This window comes from Colletes latitarsis, chromosome 10, assembly GCF_051014445.1.
Source record: "Colletes latitarsis isolate SP2378_abdomen chromosome 10, iyColLati1, whole genome shotgun sequence".
NCBI classification, from domain to species: domain Eukaryota; kingdom Metazoa; phylum Arthropoda; class Insecta; order Hymenoptera; family Colletidae; genus Colletes; species Colletes latitarsis.
Genome location: NC_135143.1, coordinates 30,202,172 through 30,219,010, shown reverse-complemented (window position 1 = coordinate 30,219,010; position 16,839 = coordinate 30,202,172). Strand labels below are relative to the sequence as shown.

Here is a 16,839-nt window from a genome sequence, read left to right as displayed (position 1 = left end):
AGGGAGAGGGGGGCGCGCGTTTATTTTGACGCGACCCGGAGGAGACGGAACGAGAAACAAATCTAGCCTCGTAAACACCGATTTGATGTTTATGACGAGGGACGACGATCGAGCGAACAGGGACTAGGAGACAAGAAGATTTGGTGGTCGACCGATCGAAGAACGATTTAAAGGACTGCTGATTTGTAGGTACCTGAAATAGGAGGTGGCTCGACGAGCGCGGAGGGGCCGAAGAAGGACGGTAAATCGCTGCTGGTGGTAACCGGCGTGTTTAGGTCACCTGGCTTATCCTTCTCGATGGGTTCCTGAAGATCGTCCCTGCAGTCCCTCGAGCAGTCCTTGTCCTCGTTGACGGACTGCAGCCGTCGCTTGCCGTCGGTGGAGTCGTTCGACGGCGAGGAGGCATCGACGTGCCGATGATGCTGATGATCCTCGAGCCGTTGATGGTGGTGATGATGATGATGCTGATGGTGCGGGCCATGATGTTCCGCGGCGTCGGTATTGTTTTGGTGTTGAGCGTGCAACGGTACGCACGTAGCCAACGAGAGAATGGGTATCGTCTTGTTGCAGCTCGTCGAGGAGGTGCAAGTGGTGGGAACCGGCGACGAGGTGCCGCCGACGCCGCAAACGATCGAGTTCGAGGACGTGGCCGCGTTGTACGGCAAACACGCGTCGAAGCTTAGCTGCACCGTCTGTAGATTAAAGGTGGGGTGATGATGGTGATGATGATGATGACCAAGGGGCGGCGACGATAGCAGAAACGGGCTGGTGGCCGCGTGGGGTTGCGTGCCCACCACTTCCATGCCGTCCATCGTCATCCTCTGGAGCGGGTCGCTTCCTTGGCCAGCGGCGACAGCCTCCTCGGTACCGCACTGCGTGTCCTCGCCTGCGGTTGTATCGTTCAACGCTATTATTATGGTTAAAATGTTGTCCTTCCTCGGTCGCCCCGACACAGTTAAGCCTCTTTCTCTCTCTCTCTCTCTTTCTCTCGCTCTCTCTTTTACTCCCACCGGTACAAGTACTACGAGGAGGTTAGCCTTTTCAGTCGTTTATTCAGTCTCTGTCTTTATTAGATACCTATACGTGTATTCGTATCCTTTGGTTTGGCGGTAACGACGCGCGGGCAGCGGACACGCTTCGAAACGAGCCAGAAAATCGAAACGTCAAGTCCGTAGAGATCGGTCGTATCAGTCCTTCCCTCCTTCCCTCAAGCTCGAGTCACTGGGTTAGTAGTTAAGCGGACGTAGCACGCGCTCCCCCTTTTTTATCCGTCGCGCGGCACGCGCCGAGTCTCTTTCAGCGAGGTACACACGAGGGAGCGGACGCCGGGCGGCAAAAACCGTGTCTCGATCGCTCGCCTCTCCGTCCTTCCTTTTCTTTCCCTCTCTCTTACGCGACCAAGCACGGCCGCGCGCGCGCACTCGTGCGATTTGTCGCGGTCGGATAATACACCACCGTGCGTACAACCACCACCAACCACAAAACCACTACCACCACCTCCACCACCACCACCACCACCACCACCAAAGTGTACGGGACAGAGAAAATCCAATCTCACCGGATCGTGACCGATCGTCGTCCCGATCCGGAATGCATCCGACCCCTCGGGACCAGAAGGGACAGCAGGCGGTTGCTCAACGAGCGCGTAAACGCGTGGTAACGCGGTGCAAAAGAGGGGTGGGAACGCGGCGAGACCGCGAGTCCTCTTCCAAAAACAGTAGCGTTTTCCGCGTCCTTCGTCCCTTATCGAGTAGTCGGTCGTTGATCGAAATTCGTTAAGATTGTTCCTTTGCTCGCGGATCCACTCGTGTTTTGCCTCGCGTAGGTGTAGGCGCGCGCGACCGCGCGCCTATTTGTCGTTCCGTTGTCCTCCGTCCTTTTCCTTCTCCTCTCTGCGTCTCCTTCTTTATCTCCCCCTCTCACCCTATTCCTACCTCTTCGGTTAGGTTTACCGTGCGACGTAGGTCGGTACGTATCTCTGAGCGGTTAGGTGTGCGTGGACCGAGAGGAAGCGGATCGTCGGAGGACGCGCGATGCGTGGGGGTCGCGCACGAACTGAGCCGAGCGGCGGCGCGCCCCGTAGTTTTATGAATGGACCGCGGAGACTGTCCCATATTTGGAAGCGGCGAGTCGACCGCCAGCCAATCCCCGCTCTGCGGTCCCCTATCAACGCGCCGCTGTCTGCGTGACGCGTATATAGTCACGCGCGTACGTGTGTACGTACACACGCGCCTCCACCCCCACCCTGCGATCACCGCCGTCGTCACTGCGAGCCACCGCTCGCAGGCATCTCTACCCCCACCGTCAACCACCACCTTCCCCTAGTACCCCTCCGCGCCTCTCGCTCTATCCTCGCTTCTCCCTCCTCGACGACGCGCCGCTCGGTTCTCCAGTGACGTAGGCACGCGTGACGTAGACGTGGCTTCAACTCACGCGCGCGCGCGCGATTCTTCTCCCTCGCGACGAGGCGAGTTTGAAACTTGGAGATCCACCACTCTTCCCATATCCTCTCCACGCGCTTTCTTTCGACTTCTAAATCCCATTATCGTCGTCGCGTTTCGAGAAATAATGTTTGGGGCAACCATTTCGACTGAAGTAAAATAGTCGTTTGCGTGCGGATAATAATTGATAGTGGAGACGAGCAAGTTAACATCGAAGATCGAATGCAAACTACATATTTACTCGTGATCAAACGCGCAATCTAACGTACACGTACGTTTACATAGTAAGATAGCGTCTATATTTATATTGTATTCTTACGTCCTGGCATGTTTGTTAACTTTTGCTTTCCTCGACAGTTTAAGAATAGGAGGAGAAAGAGAACGGTTTCCTTCGTCGAATGTCGAGATCTCTAACGAATAATTTACCAATCGCGGGAGTAGCTCCGTTACCCTGCCGCCGCTCCTCTACTCTGCGTAAGCTCGTGGTCGGTGACGCGTACGGCGTCGGCGTATCGACGCCTCGTCTCTGTCGATGACAGGCGTCGGTTTAACGTTCGAGAGCTCGCGACCGCCGCCAGTGTTCCTCCTCGTGCAACGCATATCGATTAAAACGCTGCTCGCTCGGGGGTGAAGCTCACACGTTGGTCCGTTCCGAGGTACCAAGGATTATTTTATCTTGAAAGCGTCACAGAGGGTTTCAATTTTAGCTCGGTTCGATTTCCGGCCACGTGAGGCAATATTTGTCCCGAGCCACATTTAGGAGGTTAACTTACAACGTTAGGACGATGAGCCTCGATGTAAATAAAAAGCCCCCGTCGAAGGGGTTCCTTCAAAGTTCGCGGTATGCACGGAGGAAGAGGCCGTTCGAAAAGAGACGCAACAGGTGAGAATATCGCGGGATAGACGCGGGTCTAGGAGCGTCGATTCTCTTCGAATGCCAGTTCGATCGGTCGGTCGACTAATCCGGGTGAACGGCGTCGCTTAAAGTTCCGTCCGGACCGAGTTTGCACGGCAAAGGAGCAATTTCCTGTGTGCAGCCGGTTGCCACCACCTGTAAGAGTGCGCGCGTGCCGTTCTGGTACTCGCGTACATGCGTGCGCGCGCCCGGTTACGAGAGGCACACGCGCCTCTGCGCACGCGCGAACGATCTTTTTCTCTCGCGGGCGTCGCGCAACCACCTGATGCCCTATTTGGGGCCACGCACGGCCACGCGACCGTTCTCCGTCTCTTTTTCTTTTCCTTTTCTTTCCCCCTCTACCCTCCACCTCTCCCGCCCCCCCCTCTGCCCCCTTTCTTTCTATCTCTCCGCCGATTTGCCTCCTCCCTTCTATTTTCCTCCTCTCTACCCCGCCGCGCGCTTTTCACCCGTCGACTTTCCGACTTTCCGGGTCGCTATTCTTCAGTCTTTCCTTCGTCCTTCCCGCGTCGGTTGCTCCCGAGTCTCTCGTCGCTCCTTCCTCCGTCGATCACCGTTCGCGATAGACCATTAAACTAAAAAAATCAGTCCCGACACGGCGCGTTCCGCGAGACTCGGATAAAACGGGGCGAACTAAAAAAGGCCGTCGGATTTACCGCTGTCAATCCCCCCGGCGGTAAGGATACGGCCGTAGGAGGCAGGCGATCGGTGTAAAACGAGCGTGTCCGCGTGTTTCTCGATTTGGCTATCACTTCGGGGCGTTTCGACTTCATTCCCTGCATCCTTCGACGGCGAATTTTCTCCTTTTTTTTTTCTTTCTCTTCGAGTCCCCCTCTCGCGTTTCGTTTCGTGTAATTCCACTCTTTAATCCGAGCCTTTTACGAGCACGTTCGCGAGACGCGTAAACGGAAGCGATTTGATAAGACGGAAGAGCGTTTATCGGGCCGACGTGCGTTCACTCGCGATGGATGCGCCGAGGTTGTCTGCGACTCGGCCTCGTCTAACAAGCGAACGAGATATAACGACGCGACGATTTACGGACAGAAACTACGCTTAATTGATGCCCGGTTGTCGTAACTTTGCCCGACGGTCGAGCGTCCGTCCGGGCTCGGGACGTTTTTTTCAACTATTTTCTACCGCTTTCTCCTCGACGACAATGAAATTAACCTAGCCCCGTTACCCGCTGCAGTTCGAGTCTCGGATATTACGAGTCACTAGGAGTCATAGAGTTTTACCAGTCGTAAGCAACCAAGTTTTTTCTTTACGAAATTCTCGTTAAAAGTACTTAACTTTTTGGCTATAATCGTGGTACGCCTTACCTTACGATGCAAATGGTTGCCTTACTTTTATTTCTATTCTTCTCTTCAAGTTTCCCTTTTCTCCCGAGGAACTAGAATTCTTTCAGGAAAGCATCGTGGGGTCCATCACCTTCCGTACTTGCTACTAGAGGGAGCGTTTCCATCGCAAGCGCTCGACCGACTTTCCGATTGTATATACAGGGTATTCGACTACCCCTGAGAAAAATTTTTATGAGAGATTCAAGAGGCCAAAATAAGACGAAAATCAAGAATATCAATTTCTTGATGGAGGCTTCGTTAAAAAGTTATTAAAAAATTAAATTAAACAATTTCAAATCATTTTGAAAAAATTACTTTTGGTTGCAGGGGTCAATTACAATCATTTTTGGTGATTAGACATACCCCCGAAATCCTACCCACTTTCGAGAAAAAAATTCGAGTAAGTGCTGAAAGTTTTGGGTGAAAAAAAAGACTTTCGAATCGTCTTGGAAAAATTATTTTTAGCTATAGGGTTAAATTATAATCATTTTTGGTCATTAGACATACCCCCGAAATCCTAACCATTTTCGAGAAAAAAAATTGAGTAAGTGGACAAATTTTTCGACGAAAAAGAAAAGTTTCAAATCGTTCTGGAAAAATTATGTTCGGCTGCGGGGGTCAATTACAATCATTTTTGGTGAATAGACGTACCCCCGAAATCCTACCCACTTTCGAGAAAAAAATTCGAGTAAGTGCTGAAAGTTTTGGGTGAAAAAAAAGACTTTCGAATCGTCTTGGAAAAATTATTTTTAGCTATAGGGTTAAATTATAATCATTTTTGGTCATTAGACATACCCCCGAAATCCTAACCATTTTCGAGAAAAAAAATTGAGTAAGTGGACAAATTTTTCGACGAAAAAGAAAAGTTTCAAATCGTTCTGGAAAAATTATGTTCGGCTGCGGGGGTCAATTATAATCATTTTTGGTGAATAGACCTAACCCCGAAATCCTACCTAGTTTCTAGAAAAAAATTCAGTACGAACAACAAATTGGTATTCTTGATTTTCGTCCTATTTTGATCTCTAGCATCTCCCATTAAAATTTTTCCCAGGGGTGGCCGAACACCCTGTATACGTTCCTCGTTCAACTACCCAATGTCCCATATCTCGTCAACAGAGCCCCCATAGCATACTTGAGTCGACTACGGTGAACACTGACACTGGTAACGATGAATCTCCTAATTGTCTCTCACTGATCGCATAAAACACCCCCACGAAACGATCGCGGGTTTCTCTAAACGGGCGTTTGTGGACGCGTGGGTGACGGCGCGTGCATCGATCTCGACGTCGAAGCGTAATCTCGCGAGTAACTCGCGCCGAGGTGGCAGCGGCACGCGGTCGCGCGCGATTCGCGGCTCACGCAGCGCGTTCCTGGCACGAAAACAAAACGTTCTAAAATTACCGTCGTCTCTCGAGAAGACGGTGGGCGCGCACTATTCGCGGCGCGAGTCGACGTGATTTTGCGCGGGCGATCGCCTCTATTTCGGGCCGCCACGCAACCACCTGAGCCACCCAGCATCCCCAAATACCCGGGATGACGAGCGCGACGCCGCGCGTCGAACGGTCACGATGAGTCAGTCAACCGATCTAGACAATTTTTGGCACCGATCGATTCTCGTCGATGGATTACCAGAAGCAACCAAACAACTCGGACCGGAAGAAGCGCGATACCACACCGAGACAATTCTTATTATTCGGTGATTAGCTCAAAAAATGAAAATAATATATTTATGAGTAGACTCTGTGCAAATTCGCATTTTTATTAAAAGAATTAATTAAATGGGAGCTTCGTGGAGGGTTGTCTCAACCCCTAAATAGAATAATTCCTATCTTACTTTAAGTATTTCTTATACTTTTGCATAAAGATCCGCAGCCTACTTATGAGAGTTAGTGTAATAATTAATATACATTGCAAGAACAGTTTTAGAGCTCGTAAGGATTGTTTCGTTATATCTGTTTTCGCGTGTACCGAGTTGGAATGAATAATCGTTCTATTTATACAATGTTGAGGTCCATATATCGTGCGATGATTTAGAGAATAAAATAGAGCATGATTCCTTGGATATTTTGATGGTGCATACAACGGGGACGATAGAGTAATTGTCGAAAAAATATTTGGAAAACAGCAACTCTAGAGCGACATTAGAATTTTTATAACAACGACACCTAATAATTCTACGAAGTATTATACGAAGCATTGCACGTTGGATATTTAATACGTTTGGATTACATACGAAAGCATCCAGTATACCGAATAAAATTAGTATTAATGTAGTCTGACCGTAAAAATTCACACGGCCGGCGTAGGATTAAGTAATTCCAACCCTACCGTTAATTGCTACTCTGAACGGAAATTATAAGCCGTGTCAGCGATCGGACTGTTCCCCGTACACGGACTCGTTAAACCAGAATGTAATCCGTGGAAAAACGATTGCGTCAAGGGCGATGCCTCGGGAAAATCGATTATCCACGATGAAGTCGTTCCCCGTTTAGATCGCGTTCTCCGCGGGTCACGACCGGCTCGCGACGAAGGATGTTAGGTGAATTAGAGAAAGGACGCTTGATCCTAGCGTTAACGAGGTTGCCTCGGACCACGTTTCTCTCTATCTCTCTCTCTCTTTCTCTCTTTCTCTCTATCTATGTTTCTCCCCCTATCTATCGCGATTCGAGACGCCTGTATTGATTACTCAATGCTCCAACGGGCGTAATCGCGAGGACTGAGAACAAGAAGTCGTAGCTTGTCTGTAACCCACATCCGAACGCAATTAGGGACGAGCGTGTTTTCGTTGTAGTCCCGTCGTGCGTGATGCACGTACGCGAGATAGTGTACGTGTACGTACATTCACGATTTCAGGGGCGCATTAATCGCAGAGTCGAACAAAACGATCGCGTTCGCCATGTTGCATTTTCCAATACTTCAAATCTCCTCAACATCGAGACTGTTTTCATTTCCAATTTTGTCGCGTATTTCTTCACTTTTTCTACGAATTTTCCCATAGATTTTCATTCGTTACAGATAGACAGTGAAAGTATTTCGGGTGCTTTTAGCGGGAGGTGGTGAGTGTCGAGACAAGGGTCGCGCGCCATCTTGGATTCCCCATCTAGCCACGCGATACTTTTCCCTGAACAAATGTTTAGACATTTTATTTCCAATTTTGGAACCAGTAACATTTAATAACATTTATTATCGTTAACCTGTGACTATCATTTATTTTATTCCTTCCCCGAATCACCGCGTCACTCTTTACGCTTCCAGATGGTTTTTTTCTCGTTTTCTAAGAATTTTCCGATAGATTTTTATTTGTTACAGACAGATAGCGAAAGATATTGGAGCGGCGTGTTTTTAGCGGGAGACGATACGCGTTGTCCGACCATAGTCGCGCTAATGGTACCGGTGACGTCCTTTTAAGTCCGCTCCTGTACTGGCTCCGGTTGTCTGTATTACTTGGCCTGGAGGTGAGTCACGATGCGCGAGTCTTTCGCACGTTTTTGCGCGGCACGACGGCGGTCTCGTCGATTAACGATCGTTTCCGGTCGACTCGCGCGTTTGCTCAAGATTCCGCGGCGCTAGTCGCTCGTCCTCGCTTCCGGAACGTTACGCACTCGCGTCGTTATTGCGCCGTTATTGCGTATCGATAGTTCTTTTCCATAGGATGTCGTCTTTCCGTTTCCAAGACTCCGTTTGCAACGAGACCAATTGCCTAGCGCACCTGTAATCCTTAATGGTTCTCCAAGTCCGTACGATCTATTCCTTCTTTGTCTCTCTGGCCTACTAATTCTAACATTCGAGTGGAAGTTCCTTTAGACAATCTTTCACGTTAACACATTAACGACGGGAAACGAGAATATTTGTTTACATAAAGTTTTAATAAAAATGCCCCGTAAAGAATCTCTATAAAAATTTTTGTAAAATTCTATCTGAGAATCTTGAGACGTCCTCGTCAATAGAGTCGTTTCGTTACCCTTTAAACTCCCTTAAAAGGCGCATCTCGAGTGTCTCTTTAAATTTCGCGCCCAAAACCCTCTTAACGCTACGATTACGTTTGTTTCGTTGCGGAATCGATTCGTCAAAGTTCCGTAGCCGATCGGGATGACGTAAACGCGGTTGCAAGGCCGAAACAGAAGGAGGAGAAGAAGGAACGAGCCTCTTTAGACGATCAAACAAAACGCAGGCGATTCAAGGGCCCTCGTAAAATCGTTGCCCGCGGCTGGCTGCCTCCGTTATCCATCAGCGTCGCTCCGCGCCTCGTTGCGCCGAACGGAGGATCAAGATTTTTCGTCTTAATCGTCCCCCCTCCCACCCCCCATCCCCCCGTTCCTCTAACGGGCCATTAAAGAAATTACGTGGGCCGCACGCGACCAGAAACCGACGACGAGCGCATCAAAACATCGCGAAAGATGATCGACAGGTTTCTTCTGATCTGGTCTGGACTCGCGCGACCAAACCGCGTCCGTTCGCGCGTCTATTTACAGGAAATAGGTCAACGCGAAGAACTCGCGCGAGAAGCGACGTGGAAGCGTCTTCACGAAATCTTGGTTCTTCCTTTCCAAACTTGTCGTCCATCCAACGATCGGTCAATCCTTTCGTTCTGCTCGAGCTAATTCTACGCTGAAATTTTCGTTCCCGAGGCAACAGCGTTCGACGCGAGAAACATTCACCAACGGAGGCCGGTTGACACGCGTGCTTGCTTTTATCGTCGACGACAAACTATGTCTTTAACCTATATATTTCTTTTTACGGGTCTATCCGTGCGTTTTTACTTTAATTAATGGCCCATTCGCGAGCTCTACGAAGGAGGATATTATATCGAAGTATTTCCTAAAGATACCTAGAGTCAATTCGATCTTAATAGTTCGCGATAACGGGTGTTAACCATCGGTGAAAAGCTCCTATGACTCCGTTTACGGCGCAACGAAAGAATGGACGATCCGCGGAGCTCTACGAACGACGGGTAAAATCTGTGCAATCAGCGTAATTGTCCGGTAGGGAAGAATCGTGTGATACCGCGTCGACTCGAACGGATACGTTTAACGTCGTATTTACGAGGGATATTAGCGTCGCGGGACAGCATGATCGCGTTCTTAAAACGACCAAGCTAGACGTTTCCAAGGTGCCTGTAAATTCCACCGTCACGGAGGCGTGGAGGTAAATTTACTATCGAGAGGAGGGTCGTAACTTCTATCGTACTTCCTCGTTTCCTGACCTTTTAATGCGTAATCTCGTTACGATGAGCGCCCCTGCGACGGGACACGCTCGACCGACGGCCTCTCGCCATTTTACCCTTTCGAATCGCCCCCTCGAGCCACCATTTTCACCATCAAAATCATCATTTTCCCATAGATTTTTCGAATTGCAAATTTCTTTTTAACCCTGCAAATTATTCATTTTATTCTATTTATTTAGCGTACGGGAGTCTGGAGATTGCAATGGATTCTTTTTACCCTTTCGAATCGCCCTTCGATCTACTTCCAGGAAACTCAACTCGGAAGATCGTTGCAGCGTCCATTTTGCCAAAATCATCGATTACTAATTTGTTCACACTTAAAATTGTTATTTAGCATACGAAAGTTAGAGATAGCAATGGATTGACCTTAATTCTTAAAAGCATCGAATTAATTTTAAACTGTTCGAAACGCTCGATTCTTGAAGTTAAATTAATAAATCTACTCGAAACTTTATTCTTGAAATTGGTCAAACTGAAATTCGAAATTGGGTCGTTGAAATAAATGTTTTAATTATACAGCAGTCGAGTCGAAGACAGGTAAATGATGTTGGAAAGAGTTTGGTCTCAGGTATATTTATACAGGGAGTTCGCCCACCCCTGAGAAAAATTTTAATAGAGGATTCTAGAGGTCGAAATAAGACGAAAATCAAGAATACCAATTTCTTGATGGAGGCTTCGTCAAAAAATTATTAACAATTAAATTGAAAAATTTCAAATCGTTCTGGAAAAATTATTTTCGGTTGCGGGGGTCAATTACAATCATTTTTGGTGAATACACATACTTCCGAAATCCTACCCATTTTCGAGAAAAAAATTCAGTACGGTTGTAACTTTAAACGTTAATAACTGTTTAACGAAGCCTCCGTTAACAAATTGATATTCTTGATTTTCGTCTTATTTTGGACTCTAGAATCCCCCATTAAAATTTTTCCCAGGGATGGCCGAACACCCTGTATTTATGGTTGCTCGAGATTCTCACGGTCGTCATCGGTACCAGTGTACTGTGCGCTGTTATCGTTCCTCAATGAGGATCGAGCCGAGCAAGAGACAGCACGTGCCATCAACATCTCAGTTTCGAGCTTCAAAGTTAGTTCAAGAACTCGTGTGTCTGTGAGTAAATATTCTTTATTTAGTAGAAATTCGTCTAATGTTAAAAATTATAGATCAATTATTCGAAGTGTAATTCCAAAAATTTTTAATAACATTGTATTATAGATAAGAGCAAGTGAAACAGAAGTGTTCAATATTTGATCGAGAAATCAAACTGAACGATTCTCATAGGGTAGCTCAAAACAGTGAAGGCTGATTTGTTAGTAATGTAACTAGCAATGCCTACTATAATTTTATAAATCACATAATAATTCACATAAATAAGTTTGGCGAACAATTGGATTTCTTTTCACCATGTGTACTGTTTCAAAACAAATTAACTCAGTATCAACTCTTTCCAAACGTATACAAACGAGAATCAACTCAGTCGAGCAAACAATTATTGTTATTATTTGATCGATCCAGTTGTAAAGTCAATTTAAAACGTACGTTTGTTTCAAGGAATAAATATTTATTACCATACAGGGATTTCTCACTTTGGGCCTGAAAACTCGAACGCAATAAGCAACCTTCTGCTAGCCTGACTTTCTAATGCCACATCAGAATTTAAAAAATCGACACCAGTCATCTATCGACGTTCTGACACTTCTGACATCATCGTTGCATACGAGGTATTTATTTAAACAATTCCACAACACAGATCGGCGCAGAGTGCCGCGCGTTCGCCACTCGAAGCGTCCTTACGCTCGGTGCGTCGAAGTTGCGCGCGTTCCGTTCGCTCGAAGGCGTCCGCAGTTGCGTCGCGGCCTCTGTTTCCGTACGCAACGTCGAAACTTTTACGAAATCCTGCTCGTTCCAACAAACTTTCCGAGGGTCTCGCGGATCGAGCACACGTCGGTCGATCGGCTATTTATTCCTCGCGTTTCTCCTATTAATAAGCAATCGCGACAAAGCGAAAAAGTCGAGGCGCAAAAGCACCGTATTAATAAACACCGCTGATAACGTCAACCCGCTGGTGTAAAGAAGAAAAAAAAGGAGGGAGACGAGCGAACTCGCTAAAAATACAATCGCTCTACGATACTCGGATGGAAATACTTTATGTAAAATACGGTTCGAAAATAAGCCTGTTTAAAATAGTCGGGTTCCGTGGAGTGCGAGAACGCACGAAGTTGGGAAAACAAAAGAGCGGGGCACCGAAAACGCGATCCTCTCGATACACAATACACGTCTATCGTTCGATTTAGAGTTCCCCGCGCCTATGGAGATTTATTTTACCCCCTGTTTGGCGTCGCTGCCGAATGAAACGTTACCTGAGATTCGATGTTCGTCGGCCGTCGCTAGAACCGGTCGTGCCACGCACCCCAGCTTCCTACGATTCACCCCATGTATCGAGCCAGATCGAGAATACGTCCCGTGGATTTCACCGAATCGCGGAACAACCGTGGCTGCGTTTAAATAGCCGCTCGGGCTCGCGTTCTCGACGGCACAGCATCAATCGACGAGTCGCGCACCGTCGGTGGAATTCGACTGACGATCTCGTCGGCACACACAATCGTCCCGTGACTATTTCTGACCCGTGTCCTATCGATCTCACTTCCTCTCTCTCGTACGATGCTCCTCTCGCAGACTCGCATGAACCGCGGTCCCGTCTACTCCACGAGCGAATGGCAATGAAATAAAACAGGGAAACGGTGTCGTTTACGGGTTCACCTCGACATTGCGGCCTCTTTTCGACGCGAATAGATCGACGCAAAAAATCCAGAGACTCCAACGCCTCACCTCTGCTCGAGAAGTCGGTTGTTAATCGTCCTCCACAGGTGGAAAAAGCTCGAGTATTCGTTTAACCCCCTGACTACCAAAAGCGTAAAATTCTCACACGAATCCTCGCGCTCGCCATCTTGCATTTCGCGATACTTTAAATCTCCTCGACAGAATGTTTTCGTTTACAATTTTGTCGCGTAGGTGTTGCTTCACTTTTTCTAACAATTTTTCCATAGATTTTTATTTATTAGAGATAGATAGTGAAAGTATTTTGGGTGCTTTTAGCGCGAGGTGGTGAGTGTCGAGACAAGGGTCGCACGCCATCTTGGATTTCTCATCTAGCCACGCGATACTTTCAATCTTTCGAACAGGTGTTTAGATATTCCATTTCCAATTAAAAAATCCAGAGACTCCAACGCCTCTGTTCTGCTCGGAAAAAGGCAGCTCGAGTATTTATTTAACCCTTTGACTACTAAAAGCGTCTATAGACGCTCTGTCAATCGGTCGGTGTGTTGCTCGAGACGTGAAAAAGTTTTACGTAAACAACTTGTACGCTTACGTAAAAATCGACCGTAGTTGGAGAGTTGAGAATTTTTTTTAGAGAAGCCTTGTATCTGTTAAAAATATTATATTGCAATCTGAAAATTCGAACAAAGGTCTTCGAGTGCCCAAGATCGTGTGTATTTTGGTCATCGAAATGATGGACTGCTCTTTTATAAGATAATGGAGGACGAGGGTTTTGAACACGCTATTAAAATCGAGTTTTACGTCAAGAAGCGAACTAGTGGTATGGGGAGCTCGTTGTTTCGTAGGAACTGCGTGACATTCAACCGCATACGTCAATGTAAGAACTATTTTCAAGCGATTCCTATTGATTCCTGACCGCGTGAACACGTTACACGCGGAGTGTTTGTTGCTCTCGTAGAATTTTATCGAAAAATGGCGAAAACTAAAAAATAAAATCGACGATTCACCTATCCTTTGTGGATTTTAGATTTTAATCTGTGAGATTAAACTTCGACATTTTGAAATTCTCAGGTGGGATAAAATTTCAAGATTTTTAGTGTACCTGTTGAATTATATTTTGTTGCTTCTGTATTAATGTTGGTATAATTTTTGACGATCGTGGAAGAGAATTGCCCTCAGGCGAGCACGGTGAAAGTTTAGATTTCACCTGAAGGGTTCGTCGTGTTCGTAAACCGTAGCGATCGGGGATCGATGGGGAGCATCCGGACACCGTGGCGGATGGAGGGTTTATTTCTGGCACGCTATCGATTCCCGTCCCTTTCTCCCTTTTCCAGCGTGGGCACGTCTCGCCTGTGCACTTGGACGTCAACGACGATGTGTGAAATGCGTTGCTCTCTTATCGGTCGACGCTGACGTAGAACCAGCTTGTGCCTCCATAAACCATTCATAGACGATAACGTCGGACCTACATTGTGCGTGCTTTTATTTTTCCAACGTGCGTTACGTACATATGTACCCCCTCTCTATCTATGCTTGGTCGCGATCGAATTCCTGCTCGATCTTATCGATGGTCCACGGATGAAAAATTCACAAAAATCCATCAACCATTTTTTAACGTTCATTAGAGACTGTAGAGAACTTGCGAAAGAGATCAAGCGCTTGCGAGAGAGACGAGAGCGTGGCCCTCTGCTGGCGAATACGGGAGACGACATGACGTTTCGTACAATATTTTCATTTTCATATCGAAAATAACACGTCCATATTGGTAACATAATATTGAGACTACCATCATAGATTCGATAAATGAAAAATCCAAAACAATTGTCCACCACATATTTCCCTCTAGATTTAAGTAATCATTATTACAGACATAGATCACTAGCGTTAACGTTTTTTAAAAATGGAATCGTACATTTTTCATTGCACCAGTCGAATGTTTCTTGCAAAAAATGGCGTTTCCGTGGTGAATCGACGGAGAATGCATTTGCTGGGGGATAATCTCGAGGGATCGACGCTGTTTTCCATAAAAATGTATGTTTCGTGTCGGATCTGCGCGGCTGGTAGCGGGCGCGGGTCAGAACGGTCGTGCATCTCTCGATCGACGATTTCCATGGGGTCGGTTTTATTCCGTGCGAAAGGTTCACCGGATTCGCGACCGTCCGACGGCGTCGAGCTCGCGTCCGTGTCATTGACCGACGACAGACCGGTGAACGAGCGAACATTTTCGCGCGCCGAGCGGATAAATACTCGCGGACGATGAAGCAAGCGCAAACATCGCGACCTCGCGTACTACAACGCAGACCGATTTCTACGATCCAACGGCCGCCTGTCGATCATCCTGCTACCGTTAACGTCCAGACGCTATCGCCTCGAGAGCCAGAAAGAAAAGAAAAGAGTCGGAAACTCGCCAGAACCTAATCAACCGGGAGACAATACTTAAAAAATTTGAAAATTTGTCACGTTTCCTACTACCTTTTGGTAGATCATTCCCCACCGAATCACGCTGGTAATTTTATTAAAAATTAGTCAATTAGACAAGCGTTCCTCATCGGATTTTTCCAAATTATTTTTCTCAAAGGGTATAGCCGAATAAGGGGGTCAATTGAACGAACGATGGGTCATTCGATAGCTTATCAAAAGAAAACCCTATTTGCCAATTTTTAACTTGAAATCTCGACCGTGGGGGTAATAATGGGGTTTCTCTTAACCTATTGAGTAAAAAAATGTAAAAAAATTCAGAGACACGTCGGGTACCGGGACACATAGTTTGGGAGATTTTCAGATTTTTCGATTGAAGGTAGTAAAAAATAAAAAACCGCAAAAAATGCCGAAAAATGCCAATTACGTATTGAAGGAGGTCCGGAACTACTTTCATACTTTTACAGTAAACACGTATTGCTATTACTATTATTCTCAATTTTTTTTAGATTTTTCATTTTGGTGCACCGCAGTGAAAGAAAATAAAAACCGACTTTTTCCTCGCATTTGACCCCCTTACTCGGCCATACTCTTTGACCGATCGTCTAAGGTTAAGATTTTTCAGTTGTGTTTTGAAAATTTCGATCGAAAGGGTGGCGTAGCCCCTCGAAGAGCGACGAACAACGAAGGAATCCTGGATCGTTCCGTCGGGCGTGTCGACGGGCGAGTTCTAATTAACGCTTGCACGGAAGCGGCCGGTTCCTCGTCGAAGGCGAGAACGGATAAAAAGGAGAAACGCCTGCCGGGAGTTGACGTTCGTGGAAATTGGTTTTACCGGCGATGAAACTGGGAATAACGCGACCCTGCTCGAATACCCACGGGTCATTAGGTTGCACGCGTAAGCGGCTCGACTTTCACGGTTCGTCGTCGCGACGCTGACGCGTGTACAGCGCGGAGATCTCGTCGCAACGAATGATCGACGGACAAAATAAAGAAAACTACTTGGGCAAATGGTACTAACACGGTGCAATAAACAGCATATAATAATCAAACGCATATTAATAACATTGAAATACTTAATATGTCGACTAAGCCAGTGTTTCATGTTTAGAAATGCCCTGAATATTTGTATGAAATTTCAGGATGAGAAACAAAATATTCGAACATCGATATGGTGTTTCTGGTAACGCTAGAATTATTTAAAAATTTAGAAGCAACGAAGTATATTCATTTCGAGGGTTTGAAAGGTGCCGGTCACCAGTGACCACCAGGGCAATCAACGTGTTAAAAATATTAATTTTCAAATGTTGCATAATAGAAGGAAAATCACCGATATTATGTTTGTAAATAAACTAATCAAAGGTCGTATTTCATGTCCAAAAATTATGCATGTACCATCAACGTATCTAAGAAATCAGACTCCATTTCATTCCGAAAGTCGTTGCACAACATTTGCATCTCAAAATTGTATGATCATTAGGAAGTCTAAAATCAAAATTATCCTTGGAAGGTAAATTAATGTTGCCAAAATTTTATAACCTAGAATATCTTCTATGCATAACCTATATTTGATTGTTTTCAAATTTGCTTTTCCCCCATTAATAAATGAATAACATTTGGTAAGAATAAATGGAAATAATAGTATCCGATTAGAAATGGGAATAACTGTATATTACGTCTAAAGAAATATCCATAATCTTGGCAAATATGGCGACCGAGAACGCC

At 46.4% G+C, this 16,839-nt stretch overlaps 2 protein-coding genes across 3 annotated transcripts in view; one reads left to right on the top strand and one right to left on the bottom strand.

Moving 5' to 3' along the window:
• LOC143347083 (uncharacterized) overlaps window positions 1-16,839 on the top strand; it is a 95,723-nt gene that overhangs the window by 3,042 nt on the left and 75,842 nt on the right. The gene's annotated exons all lie outside the window — the stretch shown is intronic.
• Window positions 1-16,839, bottom strand: part of LOC143347082 (uncharacterized) — a 31,786-nt gene that overhangs the window by 5,330 nt on the left and 9,617 nt on the right. Inside the window, exon 2 of one of the 2 annotated variants that reach the window (XM_076775972.1) lies at window positions 194-886. In XM_076775972.1, the coding sequence (XP_076632087.1) occupies window positions 194-886 (693 nt within the window). The remainder of the gene's footprint in view (window positions 1-193; window positions 887-16,839) is intronic. The other variant, XM_076775973.1, reaches the window with a different exon arrangement.